Consider the following 22521-nt stretch of genomic DNA (forward strand, 5'->3'; position numbering starts at 1 on the left):
TAATAATGCTAAATATGTTAATAATGTTATTAATTATCTATTTCATTATTAATAATAATAGTAATAATAATAATAATAATAATAATAATAATAATCTTAATTCTACAGACAAAACAGATTACTGCTACGATCATAATAAAAACATATTAAAATCATAATGTACAGATTTGAAAAAATGAAAAGAGGAGAGTTTATACATATAAATATGTATATACAGCGAATCATAGGAATATTCGTACCTGCTTCCACTATATATATAAATTTTAAATAATTAATATTTATTTATAATGCAAAGCTTCAAAATTATTACACATAGAAACCTATTTTAGGATTATTAAATATAAATATAAAATATAAATTTTATTACGAAACATTTTATTATTAGAGAAATATAATTTTACTTAAATAATAAAAGATTGGTATTACAAAAATATTTGTACTTTCATAAAATATAAAAATACAATTATTATTTTTGTAAGAAGAGTACTTGGTTGATCTTTCCTTGCATCTTTTATAATGCTTTTGAGACGATTGAGTATATCTTGTGAGACCAATTTTCTTATTAGTTATGTAAAATATTACTTTTCTTGTAATTAAATGTTCTTTTACAATAAAATTTATATCAATTTAAGTGTTTAATAATCCTAAAATATGCTTCTGTGTAGAAGAATTTTGAAATATTGTGTTACAAGAAAATATTGATTGTTTTAAATTAACAGTGGTGGTACGAATACTCCTGGGATTCACTGTATGGATAAATTATATGTATATATTATAATATATAAAAATAAAAATGTATAATATGAACCGAAATATGTAATATATACGTATGTATTACATATTTATAAAAACTTCACACTCTTTAAAAGATATAATAATTATTTTAAGTACATATAAATATGTATACATATTGTAAAAAATATCATGTTATGCATAACTGCAATTAGTTGAAAGTTTAAACGTTGGTAATCATTCAAATATAATATTTTACTTTACTTATTTAAAAGCATATTACTTTAATCTCAGTTAAAACTTATGTATGCTTCAATTAATATTTTTTATTCAAATATATTGTGAATATAATACAGGCTTATCAAATAAATAAATGAATTCTGTTATAATATTAAGATAATCATGTTTTTATAGGGCAGCTGCTTATTGTAGATAAGAATATGTATATGGATAAACGATAGAATATTAATCTTTAATAAAGCGATTTTTTGTAAATAATGAAGATCTGATATCATTGGAGCTACAATAACTTTACTAAAAAAAAAGTTAATTTATTAAAGAAGAACACACATTGCATGTAATTATTTTCTTTTGTAAGCAATGGTGAAAGTAATTCTCATTTTGTATGTACAATTATATGTCGTATTGTCAACGATATAAATGAGAAGTAGAATTCCTAATTAAATTCAAATTTTATGTAAATATACTACGAGATGCATAGATTATAGCACACTAATTAAATAAATATGACATCACGTTTGATATCAGGTTTTTTATATAAAAGAAATCATTTAAAAAATGTTTCTATATCAAAAAGCGTTGTATATACATAAACATATGAATCATATTAATACATCTTGTATTTGTAATGTATTGGTTCAAACATTATTATTATTATTATTATTATTAATATTGTATGTTATAGGTCAAAAAATATAATACACATAATAATACATAAAAGAACATATTTTCGTGAGATAATTTAAAATTTTACAATTTTCACAGTTTTGTTATTTGTGTGAATACTCTTATCTTTATCACTGGTTACATCCAAAGATTCTAAAGAACCATCCATAATTTTATCTACCGTTATTACAGATTCTTCTTTTTCTTTTATTAAATCCGGACAATCTTTTTTCAAATGCGTAACATCCCCACAAATCTTGCAAGCTCCTCCATCGGGATAGATTCCTCTAGGATTATCGGGACATTGGTTGGAAATATGTCCTTGTTCACGACAAATAAAGCAAGTCGCATATCTGTACTCTGGAGCTTTGTTTACTTTGCATTCGAAATGAGTATGTTCAGTTGACCCACACTTATAACAAATCCCTGTTCCAGATTGTTCATTTGCAAGCTCAGGACAATCTGATAAATTATGACCGGATTTACGACAGTGAAAGCAAACGTGTTTTTTAGCACGTGCCAATTCCTTCTCAGCTTTTCTTCTTTCCAATTTCATTGCACTATCAATTTCTGACTTAGGTATACCTAGAAATAAAAAATTTACTTTATAATCTATCATTGCAATATTTAAGATAGATTTTTTTAGTATTTACATACCTTGCATTACCATCTTTTGTCGTAATTCTTTTAATCTCTCCGCATCTTCTTTTTTTACTGGAAATCCATCATATTTGACTATCTCTACTTCTACACCATTAAACATCATTTTTATAGCTCCGCAGTCAGGCTTTCTTCTTTTATGTTCTAGATCATCTCTAATTTTTGGAGGTTTCCTCTTCTTAACCGGTTTGCTCATTCTATCATTATTATATTGATTAACTCTATTGTTGAAGTTATTTCCATTAGAATAATTTCTACTGAACCTTTGAGGGTAATTAGTGTTACTGCGCTTTGAATCATGAAAATCAGTATTATTATTTTTAGATTCTTCCTTGTTAGTAGAAGTTGTAGTAGTTGAATCAGATAGACTCTTATTTTGTCTTTTCATATTACGCTTTTGTCGTTTGCTTAAAACTTGGTGCGATTGTGAAGAATTATTTTCATTATCTATTACCTTTTTATCTGAATTATCATTATCTTTTACTTGGGTTTCTGATTTATTCTCGTTGTTAATATGTTTTTTCTTTTCTTTCTTTTTGGGTATCGTATCTTGATTTACATTTTTATTGGATTTATCATCATCGAAATTTGCCCAGCTAATGGTTGCTGTATTATCAGTTTCTTGTTTTTCACTTAAAAGTTCTTTTGCTGTTTTTACCTTTTTTTCTGTTGTTTCATTTTCGGTTAATTGCTGCTTCATAATGTGCCATGGGGTAGCATCGTTTGGCAAACGCTCATTTGATGCCTTGGCACCCTTCGCTCTTGTATACCTTGTCATGATCTAAAATAAAATAAATAAAATTATATAATAATTATTGTAATTATACTATATATATATTATATATAATGTAATATAAATATTATAAAAATTATATATCTTATATAATATAAATATATAGACATTAAATATAAAGTCATTAACATAAAATATTAACAAAATTAACTTTTTTCAAATTTTATTTTATTAAAAGGTAATAAATAAATGTACTTATATATATACACATTAGATATTTATTATTTTTATATAAAAATAGATGTAAACAATGGTATAACCTAACTGTTCACACCACGTGTCCACGTCGTAAAAGTTAGACGATAACTGGTAATAATTTAGTTGAAATTTTTCAAATTAATTACTAATGATATTACAAATTTTTAAAAATTCGTAAAATATTTTACAGTATAAATAAAAACACAAAATGTTTATATAATATTTCACTTTATTGTTGCTAAGAATTTGGTAAAAGTTTAGTGCAACTTGATGTCTCTGCTAGCACTCTACACTTCTTCTAGTACACTTACTGTGAAATACTTCGCTGCTGTTCGTATACACTCATATATAAAGCAAAATAATACAAATTCAATTAAAAAGTTATTTCATTACTAATAAAGAATATTTATAATAAAAAGGTATATACTAATAATAAAACTTTATATTTAGTATTCCTTTCGTTATCTTTACATTAAAGTTAACCTTTTTTTCTATCAATTAATTAATGGAAAATATTGATAAATTATGTTCTGTACAATAATAGCATTACAAATCTTTTTTTTCAATTTACCTTAATACGTGTATTACAGTTCTAGGATAATTCTGAAAATAGATTTACTATAATGGTATTTAATAAAAATTATTAAGTAATAATATACTGTATTGTATCACTAAACATAATTATAATATCAGCATAATGATATTAAAATGGTATGTAAACATGCATACACATTTAATATTTATAATTCAATTCATAATATTAAATATATATTTTTTAGGTACCATTCTTATTCTGCTCTCTTTAGATACGCAATAAAGCAAACAGTTGATAAAAAATTGTCAACGATAGCTAGTGTGAATAAAAGCCCGAATGAGTTAGAACTATTAGGACAAAAATATGTGGTTGATAATTGGACAAATATCACACCACAGATTATTTCAAAATTAGGACGTAATTTACACATTACTCAATATCATCCATTGTCTCATGTACGTCAGCGGGTGGTCAATTATTTTTATAACAGTTATCGTAATAGAACTGGAACCCCATTGTTTAGCGTACATGACAATTTAAATCCTATAGTCACGGTCTCACAAAATTTTGATTCTTTACTCGTTCCAAAAGATCATCTTAGTAGGAAAAAAACTGATTGTTATTATATTAATCAAGACACTTTACTGAGGGCTCACACGACTGCACATCAAGCAGAACTTATTTCAATGGGATTAAATAATTTTCTCATTGTTGGAGATGTATATCGTAGAGATGAGATAGATTCTACTCATTATCCTGTTTTCCATCAAATTGACGCTGTTAGAATATGTACTAAAGAAGAAATATTTAAAAATGTTCATGGTTCTGGAGATTTAAAGTTATTCGATTCTAGAGAAGAAGAAACTGCAGAAAAACAAAGATACCATACGTTAGAGTCTGTCAAAATCATGGAACATCAATTGAAAAGTACTTTAACTGGTTTAGCTAAGGCAATTTTTGGACAAGGTATAAAATAAATTTATTTAAAACAAAAATAATGTAAATATTATAAAAATTTATAAGAATTGTTTTGGTAGATGTAAAATATCGCTGGGTTGATCAGTATTTCCCATTCACTCATCCATCATGGGAATTAGAAGTTTTCCATGAAAATAAATGGGTAGAATTATTAGGCTGTGGTATTATAAGACAAAGTATTCTAGACAAATCAGGAGCAATGGATCGCATGGGTTGGGCATTTGGAATGGGTTTAGAACGTTTAGCTATGTGTCTCTACAATATACCAGACATAAGATTGTTCTGGAGTACTGACACTGGTTTTTTGAATCAATTTAAAGTAGACGATGTTAATACACAGATACAGTACAAGGTATAATAAATATAAAAATATATCTGAGAAATATATTGTGCGTAAAAAATATTGACTATAAAATAAATATTTACAGGCCATCAGCATTTATCCACAATGCAAAAATGACATAAGTTTTTGGTTACCAGAAGATAAAGAGTATACATCAAATAATTTTTACGAGCTAGTCAGAGAAATTGGAGGTGATATTATCGAACAAGTTATATTGACTGATGTATTCACGCATCCTAAAACCAAAAGAATATCTCATTGTTATACAATAGTTTATAGACATATGGAACGTACATTATCAAAAAGCGAAGTTAATATTGTTCACCGTAAATTAGAAAAAGCTGTAACCGACAGATTTCATGTTACTGTACGATAAAAAATAAATGAAGTTTTATGATTTACATAGTTTAATAAATGCCAATGCAATTTATAATATATAATACTCTAGAGGAAATAAGATGATAATAAAATGGAAGGAATATATTTTTATTTATGCATAAATTAATTATAAATGTTATCATGGAACAAACAATATTTATCTAGGAACAACTATATCATCTATAGTGTTTTATTAACATTATGATTATTAACAATTACAAGTAGCTCCTGCATGCATGTTTAACATATATTTGTATACAAAATGTTCGCCAATCTTAGATTTCATTTAACAATGTAAGGAGTAGTAAACGAGAAGATGTTTAATGCAATTAACATTTAAATATTTTGTTTCATTCGATTTAATTCATTGCACAAATAAAGTCTAGCTTAATTGATAGAGTATGCATTAGTTTACAGCAAGTTAAATAGCGAAAGGCAATTTTCTTACTATTTTAGATTAATCACAGACTGTTATCTCCAATTACCAGTTTAGACAGATAAAATATTATACATGATACATATTTTATAATAATCCATAAATTTCAATAACTGTAACTTAAATAGCATTTATTTAAAAAAATTAATCGATCTACAAGTATTGAATGAAATATTGCCTTACTCTTACCATGCCATACACATATATATTTAATAAATATATTAAATATAAAAATATTGGAAAATATTTTTGCTAATGGCAAATATAAATATAATAATAAAATCAAAAATATAGAAAAATAGATCAAAATTATAAATTGCCATGCAATCTTATACGATAGAAGACTCGCATGGAAGAAAAGATTTTATTTAATTTTCTATAAACTAATAAATAGATTCATTACGTAACCACAGAACAATTATCAGTAATATTGACATATAAAAATGCAAGTTCTGTACTAAACTTTTTCTTTTCGATGAGATTCCTGTTCTCAATTAGAAATTAAATTAGCATTATAAATTTTTTAAGCAAATATAAATAGCATCGTGTTTAAAGCAATAATTGAAATTACATTGAACTTGTTGTTTTTTTAATCTTTTTTTTCAGTCGATTTTAACTAGGACAGCTCTGATTGACTATAGATATTGATGTAATAAATATCCAATATAATTTACAACATTGAAGAACTTTAAGTTCTGCAATTCATATCTTGAGATATATATATATATATATATATATTATATATTAATATATATATATATATATATTAATATTATTTTTTGCTTAGAATTTATACAAAAATAGTTAGTGGATAAAATGGTGCATATACCTTTTTTGTGTAAAATTTTCAACAGCATTTTGAAATCGATCAATCAAATTGATAATAATATGAAAAAATAACCGATATACAAACATGAATACTTTTTTTCTCTTGCTGTTAGTTTTATATATATATAAATTAATGTTTTATCGTTTGTAATACTTTTGGTATAATAAGATTGATATATGTACTTCATGACAATTTGGTGTAACTCGGTGGGGAGAATTTTTTTCTTAAAAACTTTAAGATATACAGTGGCATACAGGAAACTAAAGTGATGACTAATACTTTCCATAAGAAATCAGTTGTCTTGATAAACTCGGCATCTGTTTTAAGAGAATGTAATAAAATTATAGATAATTATTATAATTAATTAACCATTTATAAGTCCCAAGCAGCATTTCATGTGGAAAAGATCCACAATATTTGATCATCATAAGCGACTGACAGTGCATTAGAATCCTGCATAAGTCAGTGCGCTTTAGTTTACTGTTACTTGTCAGTCAGATTAATAAAAAAAGAATACGATAACGTTGCTTAGATCTTTCCACAAGATTTTTCCCGAGACTTAAGCGGTTAATTGGATTAAATAGAAAAAAATTATATAAATAGGAAAATTATACTTACCAAAATAATCTTTTAGAACGACTAAAGATAATAAATACAGTGCTAAAGAAAAGATCTCTGCTAAGATCATAATATGATGCCATGTTCTAATCGTTAAGGCAACCATTATTAATTCTGTTAAAACCAACGCAGAAAAGCTAATTGCTACTATGTGAATGAATTCATCTTCGAACATAATAAGTGCACCATACATTATTACTCCTCCTGAAAAATTAAATTTTTATACAATAATTATATTTTATTTATACACTTTATGTTAAATTATTATTATTATTGCATACCTTGGTATATGCTTATCAATACCCACATAAAGAATGTTTTATAAGAAAGTGATCGACCCTTACTGAGTTCTTTATAAAGCTCTGGATAAGTAAGCGCAATTTTTCCTGACACATCTTTATCCAATACCAAAGAAAAAACAGGAAACATTGTATATATCGTAGCATATCTGTAAATATTATTTTATAACATATTTAATATTTTATCACAAGTATATAACGAAAAATCATGTATATGTATACAGACTTACCCAACCATAAGAAATCCTTGATATAAGGCAACCGAAGAAAGATAAAATACGGCTGAAAATACGGCTTGCATTGTCGAAATAATTAAACCTCGGTGAATTACAAATTGACTCAATGCAGCTGATCGTTTATAACTTCTTCTACCGTGAACTAATAATAAATGAGAAAGATGATTAAATTGTGAGATAGAAAAATCTGCAGCTAATGAAGCTTGACGACCTTCAAGACCTTCAAGGCCAATACCTACAAAATATTCAATTATTAATATGTGAAATAAATTATATTATTATATATTATATATAAAAATTATGTTTATGTGTACCAGCATCAGCAGCTTGTATCATAGATACATCATTACCACCATCACCAACGGCAGCTGTTCTTTTACCAGTATGTCTTTGTATTAGACTGACAACATCAGCTTTTTGTGTAGGTGAACAACGGCAACAAACAACAGCAGGTGACCCACATGCAAGTTCCAAAAATTCTTGTTCATAATATTGTAAGCATACATCTAATGAGTCACCGCTGATAACTAAGGCACAATCTTGTTTTTTACGGAAAGTATTTAGTTCTAAATGCGCATCAGTTCGCGTAAGAACAGATTTAAAAACATGAAGTCCTTTCGTACGTGAAACCAATAAAGAAGATTTTGCTATACACGTTGCTGTTTCTAATTTGTCGCCAGTCAACATCCATACCTGAAAATATAAATCGAATTACAATAGAATATTATTTTTATACATCTAATGTATTATTTTTTAAGTGCATAATATTCTTGCCTTGATTCCTGCGTTTCTTAATAATTCCAATGTTGTTCTCACTCCATCTTGGAGTCTATCTTCTACACCAGTTACACACAACAATTCCATTTCACGTTCAAGACTTTCAACGACAGCTGTAACTCTTGAAACACGATCGCTAACATACATTCTTGCAGCATTATATCTATGAAGAAGATAAAACGTATGTAGAGAAAAATAAATTAATCTTATATTAACGAATATATATATATATATATATATTATAAAACTTATTTCTTTTCAAATACTTCGTTTCAAAATCAAGGTATTGTTCTTCCGTCAAATTCTTTTTTGCTACGACCAATGTTCTTAATCCTTCGCGTGCCATATTACCACATTCTTCTTCCAGCCAGTCATTATACTGTACTATTCCAGACATAACGACATCTGCACCTTTTAAATAAAATACAATTTCCGAGGTGGCTTCTGATTTGACTATTATACCCATTCTTTTTGTTTCAGAAGTGAATGGAAATATCTGTAGTATAGTATAATTTAACAGTTTTCCATTAGGAGCTTTCAATTGCATAGAATTTAAATCACGTTTGACCAAAGCTAATCCAACTTCTTCTGTCCATTTAACTAAAGCCACTTCGTCCGGACTTGAAGCTTGGTAATTACGTTTCTGCTCAGGCATGTAATAATGCTGATCAGCTTCTGCCTGACTGAAATATAAAAACAATAAAAGTAAAAGTGTATGTGATAAGAATTATATTTTTATTTTTATTTTTATGAAATTTTACCTTTGAATAGAACCAGTATCTCCAGTCTCTCCTGTTTCTACACTCACTGAATCCAAATTAGTAGATACACTGACTTCATCATAAACTGGTGTAACGTTATGACATAACGCTAAAGCATGTACGGCATCATAAATTCTAGTATTTTCAGATCTTCTTACTTTAACGCTATGCACGGGTAGGTTAGTTGGAGAATTTTCCATACTAGTATAGCAGAATTTTAACACAGATGTTACTTCGTCGAACGCTTCCTGAGAATACGATATTGTCCCCATGTGTAATTTTTTAAAAACCATTTTATTTTGCGTTAATGTTCCAGTCTTATCACTCAAAAGGTAGGATATACGACCAAGTTCTTCTGGAATTGTAGTTGTTCTTACAACCGTACCAGCAATGTCTTTATCTCGTTGTATGCACCAAGCATAAAATGCTTTCCCAATATCCAAGTTTACTCTTAAACTGATTGGTATAATATAAGAAAATAATAAAACAAAACGGAACATATAACGATACCAAGGACCATTAAATCCTTTTAAACACATCATGACCAATGCAAGCCCAATAACTGCACAAAATAAGACCTATAAAATCATATTAAAATAGTACTCGTGACGAAGCAAAAATAAAACATTTATAGATTTATTTATTATACATTAAATACCTTAGTCAATTGATTTATTTCTTGATCAAGCAAGCCAACTTTCGATCTTGGTGCAGAATGATTCATTAAAGATCTTGTTTCTTGTCCAGTATAAACGACTATCCCAAGTGCAGATCCGGATGCTACAGCAGTGTTAGCCCATAAAGTATTATCAACTCCCAAACTTTCTTCGCTGCTGTATCCATCATACTGTAAATATAACACATATATAAATACAATTCTCAAATTGGAATCAATTTGGAATACTTACACGTGTAAATGTACCAATGAAACTATGAATATCTTTTTGAGGTTTTTCAACATATAAACTTGCTTTTATATCAAACAGTTGGGAATGATTTTCTAACTTTTGAGTAGCCGGTATCGCCAATCTTAATTTCCAATCTGTTTCTCCATCTAATTGATCGGTTCTTACAAAACATGCGCCTGATTTTTCTGTTGTACGTAACAATACTAAATCCGCTGGTACTCTTTGACCTTTTTCTACAATCACCTGTTAGAGAAAACAATAATATAATTATATTTTCACCTTTAATTTAATAAGATAATTAAAATAATATTTGTTTGTAAATTTAAATGTCGTACCAAATCGCCAACTCGTAATTTAGAACTTGGAACTAATTCCGGTATATCCAAACCTTTGACCAATCTTTGATATTTTTGAGCATTGACTTCCTTGTCTCTTTTATATCTTCTGAAATCATCTATGGCTTCTCGGCAAATGGTTACGGTCAAAACGAAACATAATGGTCCCCAATATGTATATAAATATCCTATTCTTATGTCCGGTATAAATTGAGATATCGCCATGAGCAAAAAGTAGAGATTAAGAAAGAATTTAAATTGCTGAAAGAGAACCTAACAAAAACAAAGACACAAAAAATTATTCATTGCGATTACAAACAAATTTCATATAATTATATTCGTTGTACAATAACAATATTTACCATAGGTAAGAAAGTAACAACATTATATTTCTGATTTCGTATTACATTGGTAGGAAATTTTTCATACATGGGTTGACCAATATGAATAACTCTTGCCCTTAATTCTCGTTCTCTGCAACATCTTTTCCACATCCACGTACAACATCTGTAAATAATTAAAATAACGATGCGTATACAAAAATTTCCTTCAAAATACATTGGGTCAATTATCATGAAAATTTATATATACAGAGTATCCTGTAACTTGTGATACAAGCGAGCAGGGGACAATTCTACATAAAAAGTTTAGTCAAAAATGTGAAATAAAATTTGTTCGCATAAGGTTTTATTTTCGAGTAAAATAAGTTTAAAAATGTCAAGTATGCATACACTTGATTCAGTTTTAGCTTGACGAATTTCACCATTTCACTTTCGAATATTTCGGTTATATACTATTTGTGCTTCTATGTTTACAAACATTGTTAGTATAATAATGTCTCTAGTATCGATTCTATTCTTATGTTTATCGAACGAAACTTTTAGTAGTTTCCAGAATTACAAGCTTAGTCAAGTGCACTTATACTCGACAAATTGTTAAATTAATTTTTATCGAAAATGAAGCCTTATATGAACAAATTTTATTCTATAAATTTCACTTAGTTTTTCATGTAGAATTATCCCTTGTTCATTTGTACCATTAGTTACAGAATCCCTTGTATATAATGGCATATAAGTTATAAAATCACTAACAATAAGTTTTTACTTATATTTATCATCTTGCCAGCTGAAATAAAAGTTTTGAAATATTATCATTTGACAATATCTAATTATACCCCTATTAAATTAGTCATAATATATATATGTACTTATGATTAAGTGGATGTATATATCTATATTATATGTCATTTAAAAAACATATCACCTTGTCCACGAATTACTATTTCGTGGTCTTGATATTAACGGTATGTCTTCTTTCGAAAGTCTTATTACGTTGCTTTGTGTCTCCATTTAGATATTTTCTTCATGGAATTAATACATGTAATATTTATAATGAAGATATTCAACGAAGAATGCTTTTTTCAGAATACTTATAAATATCGTAGATAATGTTATTCTTATCAACGTCCAACTGGATTTTTGTTATGACATCATTTTGTCAAACGAGGAACATATAATTACGAGAAGATGTAGACCATGTATTCACACGTATATTCGACACATTTACGCAGCAAATATACACTGATTTTATTATTCTATATCAATTAACATTTAAAATGAATTTCTTTTTTATGGTGCAAAAGCAAAAATGAAAAATTGTTATTAATTCTTTCACTGTTTATTAGAATTGTTTGGATGAACTCATTTCTCGAATTAGAAGTGCATCCAAGTTTAATATACCAGCTGAAGTCTGATAAAAATCTCTATCATTGATTTAACGCAGAAAACCAATAGCAGGGAGGATAACGTTGCAAGCTCATAACGCGCAGTTACTTTTACACCTTATTTCAATCACTATGAAATTATTTCTTTCGAAAGAATATGATATTTGGTGAGTATTCATAAATAAAGTAAACGTGTCATTAAATTCTATAGATTTGTTAATTATAAACAAATATATATACAAGAAAAAACAAATTAGGTTATATTAAATTGTATCAAAAAATTCCCTAGAGGTATATACTCAATTTCATTTTTAGAAAATTTACATGTAAATTAAAAATAAAATTACCTATAATTTTTAATTATTAAAACATATAAAGAAAAATTTAAGGTTATATCAAATTGTGATAAAAAATTCCCTAGGCATATATATCAAATGTCATAAAAAGATTTACACATAAAAAAAAAAACTATAAAAATTAATAATATAATATATAATAAATCTTAAGATAGAAATATCTCTCTTAAATCGAAAGACCCGAAATATTAAAATTTATTTTGTTTTCCAACAGAGAACCAAAAGATGAAAGTCATTTATGTTATTACATTTGAATTTGGAAATACATATTATAATAAGCAAACTTATTATATTTTTGTTTACTTACCCGCACAGACTAGTTTTAAGGAACTTGGAACAATTATTAAATCGTCGTCTTCTAGATGTCAAAAGTCGTATACTATCTTCAGGAGGTTGAAGAAGATAATCGGTTTCTTCGTCCATTTCAAAGTCCCGCTCATCCGAACTGAGCCGCAGTGGCATCTCTTCCAACCTCATAACTCTCTTTCTTTCAATAATCACAATATTCAATACGCGTTATTACAATGTTTTTTTTTTATTCTAATCACCCTCTTTCTTTCTTTCTGTTGCTATCTCTCCTTATTAAGAGAGATATTAATAATAATGATAATAATAGTTATTATTATAAGTTTGTCTCTCATACGTTGGTTTATTTCAACGATATATATTAGAAATATTTTAAATAACTATTCCTCTGTTTTGTATCATTAGCTTATGTATTTTATTAACTTTTTTTTCTTACGATGCAACAATATCACGTGACCCAAAGTAACACTCTCATTATCCTTTTCACACATAGTATCTGCTGAGAAATTCTCAACTCATTGACGGAGAGAATTCAACAAAAAAACTGCAGAAGAAGAAGATGAAGATGAAGATGAAGATAAAGAAGAAAAAGAAGAAGAAGAAGAGGATGAAGCTTTTCATTTGCAATAACAGTATCGTTTCTTTTTGTTTTTCATATATCTAAATAATAACCTCATCGTCTTACAAGACGATAACACGATCTATTTAAATGCTTATTGTTCTTTTATCGTCCGACCGAATAATTTATATTTATAATATTATATATTTTCTGCCGGTTTTTTTATTTACAATAAGAAGTAACAATCACATATACACTAACGAGACTGTATCTCTTCCTTCTTGGATGTAGTAGTATGTGTGCAATCGTTTGAGAGACAAGTTATTATTAATCTCAACGTAACGCATTATCTTCTTAGATATTTTTGATTAATTTTTAATATCAGATTACGATGTGTTACAGTGCATTTCCAAAGCGATAATGATGAATTATCTTTTTTATATCTTTTGTTTCTAACTGTTCATTGTGCTTCAAAATACGCGATACCCGCAATACGACGATATATCGTGCACGTCCATATTTGGCATTCTACGATCACGTGTGTGTGCATTTACGCATGCTCCTAAATATTTATTCAGAGTATTACATATCTTTTTTTCTTGATTAGGAATAATTAATATAATTGGACTCTTTATATTATTTTATTAATTATTCTTTTATTATTTAATTATATTTTATTATTTTCATTATATATATATATATATATATATATATATTATTTGTTGACAAACAAAGTTTATGTTACTGGTACACTTGAAATTAACAACAAATTTGTTTCTTTAGTTCACATCCATTATTTGATTAGACTATTTGATAATTTTTAATTAGTGATGTAATAACATTTTGTTCTAATGCTATCTCTTTGTCCTTTACTTTATCTTTTAGGCTTTGAAGCAATTGAGAACAATTTTCTTTTTCGTTGTCCGACATGAAATTTATTGCCAGATTAAATCTGTTACATTTACTTAAAGTTGTTAGAATTTCTATTATTCCTTTCAGTTCTTCTACTTTCAAAGATTCTTGTTTTTGATGTTCAAGACATGTGTTAATTATGTCAGTGAGGTAGAATGGAGGAATCTCGCTATAGAATATTTTATCTTTTAAAATATCCCTTTAAAAAGATTAATTATTATGTAGCTGAGTATATTTCTATCTTTTGCTTTTTCTATAAAGATAGTTATGCGTTACCTGGTATTGTAAAGGTAAAAAAATTTTATTTTACTATCATTAGTATTTCTCCACATTTGGATAAACGTTTTGTAATCTTTTGGAATCGTATTAGCAAATTCATTAACTTTTTCTTCGTTTAATTTTGTTTCATTAGTTTCATACATCAAAGGTAAACATTCTGATCTATGATTTGTGCTCATGGAATTCCACAATGCCAGCGAATTAGATTTAGATTTGGTATCCTTTGGTTCTAAAGCTTTTAAATGTGCTCCGTTTACCTGTTAAATATAAAAAGTATATGTAACATTTATTCTATATTTTTGTTGTTGATAACAGTTCACCATTTGTCTAAAATGTTCATAAGTAGGTACTCCTTGTTCCACTGCTCTGATTTTTGCATCATTCTGTAATTTATATAACTCATCTGCTTTGAGTGCTTCGTACAACTCGTCTTGCAATATTTTATAATCAATTGGTGATTTCAATATACTCATTTTATTGTAATTATTAATACAAATATCAGTTTGAATGTACAGTCAACTCATGTTGAATTGATAGAACAAGTAATGATAACCTATGTTTGGTAAAGATATAGTCTTTATTACCATGGTTACGCTAATTCCAAAACATTTTTCTTTTATGATTTTATCAATACAGTACAAGAATAAGACATTTGCATTTAAAAATATAGATTACAGCATATTTTTCATTGCGTTATAATATTAAGGTTTTGAATATATTATCGAGAATTAGTGTAAAGAATCTCTGGTAATAATGACATCTGTTTCAGATATCAGATTTTTTTCTTTTAGTTTGCTTTGCCTCTTCTTATAGAATCTTTCATGCGTTCTTTTCATTTCAAGGATTTCTTTCATTTCTTCCTTATCTTCCTCCTAAAATAGTTTTAATATTAATCATCGTTGAAACAAGAAAGAACTAAAATTATCTTTAATATTTTTGAATAGAATTTACCGTTTGATTTAAACGCAATACCAATGCTCTTCGACCATCTGACATCGGTTGTGAGTAATCCATTAATTTTTTTAATCTTTCCGCAGGACTCACTCCTCTTTCGACTACCAAAACTATTCGTGCCCACTACAATTTTTGAACAGATGTGATTTTAATCATCAATTCCATATAAAATAATTTGTATGCGTAGTATCAATTTATCATTATTATTACTTTTTTTTTTGTTATTAACAATTTATATATATACCTGTCTTTGCCATTCGTTTCTTGTCTCAGCAATTTTTTGATATGTGTTTCCCATCATAGCGATTAACATATTAACGAGTAAAATTGCAACAATTGCCATATAAATAACAAAAAGAAGCTGTAAAATGGAAATGAATTATTTTACTTGTAAATATTTAATTTGTTCTAGCGTGTGATGAAAATTATTTGAAATGTATAATATGTGCATCATTTAAAATAATTTATCATAAATATTTATGTTTGAGTTTTTAATATTTGTGTTTTTTTTAGCATATGTGGAAATTAAAATGAAGCATGCGTTTTGCGTAATAGTATCATAAAGATGCCAGTTTGAGATCAGTAATATTCTGCATTCTTGCTGTGACATTACCTTGGCCTCCATTTCATGTTCTGTTCTTTCAAACGCTCCATAGTAATCACCGAAATTCGTCATGCTCATAAGAAACATTGCCATGACACTCTCCATTGGAGATGGCATCGGATTAGTTGTTGAATCGTCGACGCCGTCTGGCGTATTAGGATTGTCAAAGGATAAGAATATGATGTAATAAGCTAGAATTATAAAAAAAATAACATACTTGTTATTTTACAGTTAACATTATTTCTTTCAAATATAGAAAGGTCAATTACGGAAACGTTCTCTGTGACTTTTTCTAATTGGAATAATGATTATTTATGTGTACAGATATATATAGACGAAATTTTTTCTAAGAATATATAGAAAAAAAATTGCATATTAAAAGAGCGAGCATTTTAAATGAGTTTGATAAGCTTTGTTCAGTGTCCGATTAAAAAGAATACTTCTTAATAGTTAACACTATTTCTTTCAAATATACAAGGGTCAATTACTTGGTTCTTCTCAATGTCTTCTTTTAATTGGTATAATGATTATTTATGTGCGTAGATATATGTATATATGTATATGTGTATATATATAAATGTAATCTATATATATATATATAGATTAGATTTTTTTTTATAGAGATGTATAGGAAAAATTGCACATTAAAAGGGACGAGCTTCTTTTTTTGTTTTAAGCGCATATCTTTTATATTTAAATATTGAAATGCCTCAATTTTATTGTGGATATTATTTAGGAAAATAAAATTAAAAAAAATTACACATAACATACAAAAGTAATTAACTACCTTGAGAAAATCCCATAACAAATACCAAATAGATTGCAACGAATCTAAGCAGATCACCCATGATCATTCTGTAAATCATTACAACGAATGGACCAACGGTTTTGAAGCCTCTACAAAAAAATAAAAAATATGGTGCTGTCGTTAACATGACGACTACAGCAAGCATATCTTCAACTTCGTCGGCGCAAGTTAATCTCAACGCTGGAAATGAAAGTAAAAGGCAACAGGAAAATAAAAACATTACTCGGGATGGTGCTGTCATCTGCAAAATAAATCATTGCTATTATATTTATTGTTAATTTTTTGTTTATAGAATATAGTGTTAAAGAAGAAAATTTTTTTTACGAGATTCTCGATGAACATATTCAATCCTAAAAATCTTGCTTCCCTTAAAGCAGCCGCGATATAAAGAACAGCAGCAATTTCCATTAACACTTCGGCTATCAAACGAATTTTTGCTGTAGCAGAATTTAAGTGCATTAATCTGCATTCTTCTGTAAACGTTTGCCACCTGTTTTGTAATCATATTTAATTTGAAACAATCTTTTCATAGAAAAATTAATCTCAACATTTTCTTACAAGTATTTCTTTTTATTTTTCTCAAATATTTTGCAAAATATTTTTTTTTATTATATCAATTAATATTTATTTTTAGTTTATTAATCATTAGACAATCCGATAAATATTCCTAATTTTACTTACCAACTTTTCTTTTTATTAATTTCAGTAACACCATTGAAACCACTACCCCTCATCGTAGAATTGAATTTAAGTAAATCATTGATTGTATTGATGCGATTAATCGTGCTAATATTTAGATGATTTTCATTATTCAAAGTGTGATTAATAAAGCTCCCATCTAATCGATCTAAAGTATTATTTTCTTCTAACGTCGATAATAGAATTGGTAACAAAGCATCTTTCAATATCAAAGTCATATTCGACATTAGTTGCAAAGAAATTTTATCTAGAACATTGTTAGAATTTTTTGCTAATTTTGTTTCCAAGAGTAAACTCGTAGTTAGATTTTTAGCAATCGACTCTGAGAGATCATCAACTCGCAATGATTTTAAAATTCGTCTAGTTTCCATGATCATTGGATCGGAAATATTAAAAGTTGGATCGGTACTTGCAACGGTCGTTGGTGCGGCAGGATTTTCCAACGTCCATGATGGTCCAGGACGTAAAGTAAAACTTATTAGTGATAGAATGAAGTAGAAACAAAATAGATAAAATTGTTGATAAAATCTATATAAATTTTAAAAGATTTCAGTATAATTTTCCGATTAATTAATTATTTTATTTTTTTTATTACTGACCGATCCTTTACGAAAGTATTCCATTTAGCATTTAAAAGATCAACCAGAGTACCGTCCAATAATTCTAGATGCTCGTCTTTGTCCTAAATAAATAAGAAAAATAATACTATAATTTGTATATTTATTTTTGTTAATCATATTTAGTTTTACTAAATTCTATTCAAACTTACGCCAAAAACAACGAGATTTAGAGCAGAATTATGACTAATATTTCCTGTGTTCACGTCAATCGTATCAACTTGCGATAAAGGGTAAGCCGCACACGTTATACTTCCTATTTGCCAATAAATTTCTCTCTCGATATTTAAAATGTGAAAGAACATTTCAACTCTCCCTAATTTAGCTGATAATGTTAATGGTGTTAAGTGTTGAACATTTCTAATAGACAATGATGCACCAACTTCGTAAGCCATGTCAAAAGTTGCCTATAAAAGATTCTTTTTGTAGTTAAGTCATTTATATTACATCATTTATATTTATTGTAATAAGGGTAATATGAATTTTTTGAATTTCGCGCTTGGAGATATGCAAAACTTTATTCTAGTTGATAATATAGGTAACTGCTGCTAGAAGTTGGTAAGCTAGTTTTATTTAACTCTTTCGATAGACAACTCGTTTTACACGCTTCAAAAAATGTGTTGCCTATCGAAGGGGCACAAGAAAATTTGTTTACCGATATTATCGACAATTGCAACACAAAAGTGTTGCATAGTTGCAGGCGCATATATTTCACATTTATATTAATTATAGACAATTGATAAATAAATAAGAAAAGTAATAAAAATTACCGCTTTTTCATAAATGACGAGCATATGCAATACAGTATTTCCATTGGTATCTTGTTTATCAGGATCAGCACCTCTTGCTAATATGAGCCTGTAGCATTCCTCTTGACCTAAACATGCTGCAAAATTGAGAGGATATTCTCCCCAATAAACGTATCTAATAAAAAATCCATTAAAATTAATGAAGAATAATCGACTTCCATTTTTTATGTCCATTAGTTCAGATTTAATTGTTATACCCGCTGTAATTCGTTTCGGGGGCAACGCAAACCCACTCGTGATCCAAACTATCATATCTCGAAGCTTTCTGATCTTCGGGAGACATGAAATTACCGAAGCAACGTTCGTGAACGTCAGCTCCACTATCTAAAAGATATTTTACCATAGCTGGATCTTCATTAACAATTGCTATGTGTAATACATTTTCCCCTATTAAAAATGGAATAAAATAAATTGTAAATATTAAATCGAATTTGACAGTCGATCTGACAATAACTTTTTGAATCATTTCATCGTTATCATTATGCAGTGTAAAAGGAGTAGTCGTGACCTTCGTCTATCGAAACATCCACCTGGTTTAGGTACACGTACTTGGCTGATGCACGCAAATAAGCACGTAAATAGATTATGACTAACTATAAGGTATTTGTGATATAATGAAAAAATAAAAAAAATACCACGACATAGGTTAGGAAAATCAACTTGACCTCGATGTTAAATAACTTCACGATGTATAAAAGTCGTAAAATTAATTGCAGTAGATTTGCCAGAGGCCGTACGTTAATGTCTCGTCTTAGAGATTCTAATCGTTAATGATTATAACGTGTATAGGTATGGTACGATTGATTGATTGTTGAATTATTAGACATTGATGATTATACCGTAACGACATTAAATCGATAAGAACCTACTCGTGATTTGAAGTTTTAACGTATTCATGAATGTGTAATATTGTATATGTTAGTTTCATTATAGATTTTAACTGACTCACCGTAATATTCATCGCTTATGTAAATGTCATTTATGAGATTCGGATAAAAGCGTAACAGTCTTTTTGCCAAGTCCGCGTGAATGGCTGTCGCGTGCAACATACACAAATGTAAAATAGTTTCACCGACTGCTCCTCTTTCGCTCAAACTCCAACATACTAATCTGTGCTTGCTTTTATCTATTAGAAAAATTATTTAATAAATTTTTACAGGTATCTCATAACTAAATAATTGAATACTCTTTATAATTAATATTTCTTACCTATTTTAGTCTCGTCAACGTCATCATCATTCAAATCTTTGTCTATATCGTAATCCGCTGGATTTTCCATAGCCTTTAACGGTGGTAACTGAAATTATTTGTTTCAATATTAAATCATTATGATTTTAAACGTATTATCTATTTAAAACATATTGTTGACAGTTAGTTATATACCATTTTATGTCTCGGCCGATCTTTATTTCTTAATAACACTAATTTTTCAATCGGTATCCATTTACCTTTCCCTTTGTTGTATAAAAATGGTTCTACCTTCGTTCTCAAGGCATGATCTAATTCCGCAAATTGTTTAGTTTGCGTAGCTCTCTTCATCATATCCACGAATAATCCACCCCCTATAAATATGAATGAGTATCACATTCTTAGATATTGAAATAAGATCAACTCATTATCTTTCTCTTTCTTTTTCGCTTATTCCTTTTACGATTTGTTTAATTTCACAGGGTTGAGAATTAAAAAATGTTCGGGCATCATTCTTTCTTTCTCTCGTTGATATAGTAAAATGAAATCTGTGATGTTCGAAGGCACGTTAATCTATTACGTCATATCTGCGAGTATTTAGATCGTCAAGTTGAGCACTTGCGAATATCGAAGCAGCGGTAACACTTTACTTTTCAAACTTAGCACGTATGACTCATGGATAATAATGGATTTAGAAAGAACGAGGTAGACATTTTAACGATTCGTTTATAATAATTATTTGTATAATCTAATTTGTCATATTTATAAATGCGTATATTTATATTCTTATCGCACTCATCAATAATGATTTTGATTATTTATATACTCTGTTTATTTGTCGATGATTCTCTCCGAAAAGCTTCATTCACGTTTTCGTGTCAAGGATAATATGCTAAAGATAAAGATGTAAATTTGTAATAAATTCTTTTTAGCTTTTATCTTTATGAATTCATCGACCTCAACGTGTCAATATTTAATATTTTTCAGGAATATTTATTTTTTATCTATCAAAATTTAAGAGAATATTTTAATTTTGATTTATATAGATGTTTATAATCAAATTATTTAATTGTTTAATATTTCATTAGTTTGAATATTTTATCATATTTTTCGCGAAACGTATATAGCGTCATCTATTAGACGTTCATGCAATGAATTTCATTTTGTTGACTTATCTACTGAGTTATGTTCTTTCCGTACTCTAATAATTATTTATTTGTTTTGAATATTATTGTAAAATATTTGTATTTTTATTTATGATATTATTTGAATTTTATATGTTTTTATGTTTCATGGTAAATATTATAAAAATGTTATTATATTTATTAAAATGACTTACCTTTCAGATCTACAAATTTATAAAGCACTATAGACGATGTATCCGTTTGTTTCTTGACACTACTTGCGACATTGCTCTCGGTATTTCCCATATTAATTAATAAAAATAATCAATATTTATTCCAGAACAAGAATAATTAATTAAAACGAAGAATCGAACTGATATACTTTCAATACCACTTCGGTTACCATGGAAAGTTCCTTCGTTATTGATTACACTAATTCAGATTCATACATTCGCATAACTTGATATTAAAATTATTTGTAATAAATATGACATTTCTTATAGCATGCCATATTACATTTTCATACCTTATTTCAAATTCTAGTTACATTTGTATAGATTTTACGTATACATTTTATAATTGTTATTTATTAGAGATAATATCAAAGATACGACGAAATAAAAACCACAATTTTTGTCAATTTAATTCTTAATAACAGAATTATCCAGAAGGATATCCTTTTCGGTTTTGATAAATAAAATCGTAAATCCTGTTGGATTAAAGCCACAAGACGAAAATTATAATAAATGATAAAAAATTCCACAACGGTAAAAAGTTTAACCACATCCTTAAAACAATGTTTTATGTGTATTCTAATTTTTTGTTATATATTCGACAATTAAGGTATTTGCTTGTGTAAAA

The 22521-nt window shown here is 27.7% G+C and overlaps 5 protein-coding genes and 2 long non-coding RNA genes across 11 annotated transcripts; 3 read left to right on the forward strand and 4 right to left on the reverse strand.

The window, feature by feature from the left end:
• Positions 1–1533: 1533 nt before the first annotated feature.
• On the reverse strand, positions 1534–3594 carry LOC106789964 (zinc finger CCHC domain-containing protein 9-like). 3 transcript variants are annotated; one of them, XM_014754554.1, is made up of 4 exons: positions 3352–3594; positions 2562–3079; positions 2296–2495; positions 1534–2223 (listed from the first exon to the last, which is right to left on the reverse strand). In XM_014754554.1, exons 2-4 carry the CDS (start codon positions 3074–3076, stop codon positions 1715–1717), a joined length of 1224 nt encoding a protein of 407 aa, XP_014610040.1. In that variant the 5' UTR covers positions 3077–3079; positions 3352–3594; the 3' UTR covers positions 1534–1714. The 3 variants fall into 3 exon arrangements, with proteins under 3 accessions (XP_014610040.1, XP_014610039.1, XP_014610038.1); XM_014754553.1 differs by having other exon boundaries at positions 2296–3079; positions 3357–3594; XM_014754552.1 differs by having other exon boundaries at positions 2296–3079.
• Positions 3595–3618: 24 nt separating this feature from the next.
• On the forward strand, positions 3619–5633 carry LOC106789963 (probable phenylalanine--tRNA ligase, mitochondrial). The gene is made up of 5 exons (XM_014754551.1): positions 3619–3708; positions 3880–4000; positions 4069–4790; positions 4862–5154; positions 5231–5633. Exons 2-5 carry the CDS (start codon positions 3987–3989, stop codon positions 5519–5521), a joined length of 1320 nt encoding a protein of 439 aa, XP_014610037.1. The 5' UTR covers positions 3619–3708; positions 3880–3986; the 3' UTR covers positions 5522–5633.
• Positions 5634–5701: 68 nt separating this feature from the next.
• Positions 5702–13606, reverse strand: LOC106789961 (probable phospholipid-transporting ATPase IIB). Of its 3 annotated transcripts, XM_014754549.1 has the most exons (15): positions 11986–12077; positions 11814–11847; positions 11085–11229; positions 10723–10995; positions 10388–10630; positions 10138–10326; positions 9480–10057; positions 8985–9401; positions 8716–8881; positions 8256–8634; positions 7936–8176; positions 7688–7854; positions 7407–7610; positions 6727–7105; positions 5702–6683 (listed from the first exon to the last, which is right to left on the reverse strand). In XM_014754549.1, exons 2-14 carry the CDS (start codon positions 11837–11839, stop codon positions 6972–6974), a joined length of 3162 nt encoding a protein of 1053 aa, XP_014610035.1. In that variant the 5' UTR covers positions 11840–11847; positions 11986–12077; the 3' UTR covers positions 5702–6683; positions 6727–6971. The 3 variants fall into 3 exon arrangements, with proteins under 3 accessions (XP_014610035.1, XP_014610033.1, XP_014610034.1); XM_014754547.1 differs by lacking the exons at positions 11814–11847; positions 11986–12077 and adding an exon at positions 13109–13606; XM_014754548.1 differs by lacking the exon at positions 11814–11847 and having other exon boundaries at positions 11986–12372.
• Positions 12524–13807, forward strand: LOC106789968. The gene is made up of 2 exons (XR_001382047.1): positions 12524–12612; positions 13601–13807. It is a non-coding gene; the product is annotated as an uncharacterized LOC106789968 (long non-coding RNA).
• A 605-nt stretch (positions 13808–14412) lies between these two features.
• On the reverse strand, positions 14413–15421 carry LOC106789966 (coiled-coil domain-containing protein 103). Its single transcript, XM_014754555.1, has 3 exons — positions 15178–15421; positions 14855–15114; positions 14413–14777 (listed from the first exon to the last, which is right to left on the reverse strand). Exons 1-3 carry the CDS (start codon positions 15328–15330, stop codon positions 14468–14470), a joined length of 723 nt encoding a protein of 240 aa, XP_014610041.1. The 5' UTR covers positions 15331–15421; the 3' UTR covers positions 14413–14467.
• LOC106789967 lies at positions 14748–17424 on the forward strand. Its single transcript, XR_001382046.1, has 3 exons — positions 14748–14868; positions 14991–15073; positions 17235–17424. It is a non-coding gene; the product is annotated as an uncharacterized LOC106789967 (long non-coding RNA).
• LOC106789962 (transient receptor potential cation channel subfamily V member 5) lies at positions 15461–21966 on the reverse strand. Its single transcript, XM_014754550.1, is given in 15 exon segments — positions 15461–15729; positions 15809–15934; positions 16056–16172; positions 16425–16606; positions 17203–17464; positions 17548–17713; positions 17905–18450; positions 18522–18604; positions 18692–18946; positions 19310–19463; positions 19546–19735; positions 20298–20511; positions 20577–20645; positions 20732–20910; positions 21876–21966. Coding segments are annotated over 15 exon segments (2778 nt in total). The 3' UTR covers positions 15461–15585.
• Positions 21967–22521: the final 555 nt, after the last annotated feature.

The sequence above is a fragment of the Polistes canadensis genome, unplaced genomic scaffold, assembly GCF_001313835.1.
Source record: "Polistes canadensis isolate GaletaPanama2010 unplaced genomic scaffold, ASM131383v1 scaffold_209, whole genome shotgun sequence".
Lineage (NCBI taxonomy): Eukaryota > Metazoa > Arthropoda > Insecta > Hymenoptera > Vespidae > Polistes > Polistes canadensis.

What these genes read in the sequence shown, in the direction of transcription:
- LOC106789966 (XM_014754555.1), bottom strand. Translation starts at nt 15,330, where the DNA reads ATGAGTATATTGAAATCACCAATTGATTATAAAATATTGCAAGACGAG. An exon ending in ATGAACATTTTAGACAAATG is followed by an intron (nt 15,115 to 15,177) that starts GTGAACTGTTAT and finishes TATATTTAACAG; the next exon opens with GTAAACGGAGCACATTTAAA. An exon ending in TTTTACCTTTACAATACCAG is followed by an intron (nt 14,778 to 14,854) that starts GTAACGCATAAC and finishes ATCTTTTTAAAG; the next exon opens with GGATATTTTAAAAGATAAAA.
- LOC106789963 (XM_014754551.1), top strand. An exon ending in TAAGGCAATTTTTGGACAAG is followed by an intron (nt 4,791 to 4,861) that starts GTATAAAATAAA and finishes TTGTTTTGGTAG; the next exon opens with ATGTAAAATATCGCTGGGTT. An exon ending in ATACACAGATACAGTACAAG is followed by an intron (nt 5,155 to 5,230) that starts GTATAATAAATA and finishes AAATATTTACAG; the next exon opens with GCCATCAGCATTTATCCACA.
- LOC106789961 (XM_014754547.1), bottom strand. Translation starts at nt 13,278, where the DNA reads ATGAGGTTGGAAGAGATGCCACTGCGGCTCAGTTCGGATGAGCGGGAC. An exon ending in AAATAAATCAATTGACTAAG is followed by an intron (nt 10,058 to 10,137) that starts GTATTTAATGTA and finishes ATGATTTTATAG; the next exon opens with GTCTTATTTTGTGCAGTTAT. An exon ending in TACCTTGATTTTGAAACGAA is followed by an intron (nt 8,882 to 8,984) that starts GTATTTGAAAAG and finishes TCTTCTTCATAG; the next exon opens with ATATAATGCTGCAAGAATGT.
- LOC106789964 (XM_014754553.1), bottom strand. Translation starts at nt 3,076, where the DNA reads ATGACAAGGTATACAAGAGCGAAGGGTGCCAAGGCATCAAATGAGCGT. An exon ending in ACAAAAGATGGTAATGCAAG is followed by an intron (nt 2,224 to 2,295) that starts GTATGTAAATAC and finishes TTTTATTTCTAG; the next exon opens with GTATACCTAAGTCAGAAATT.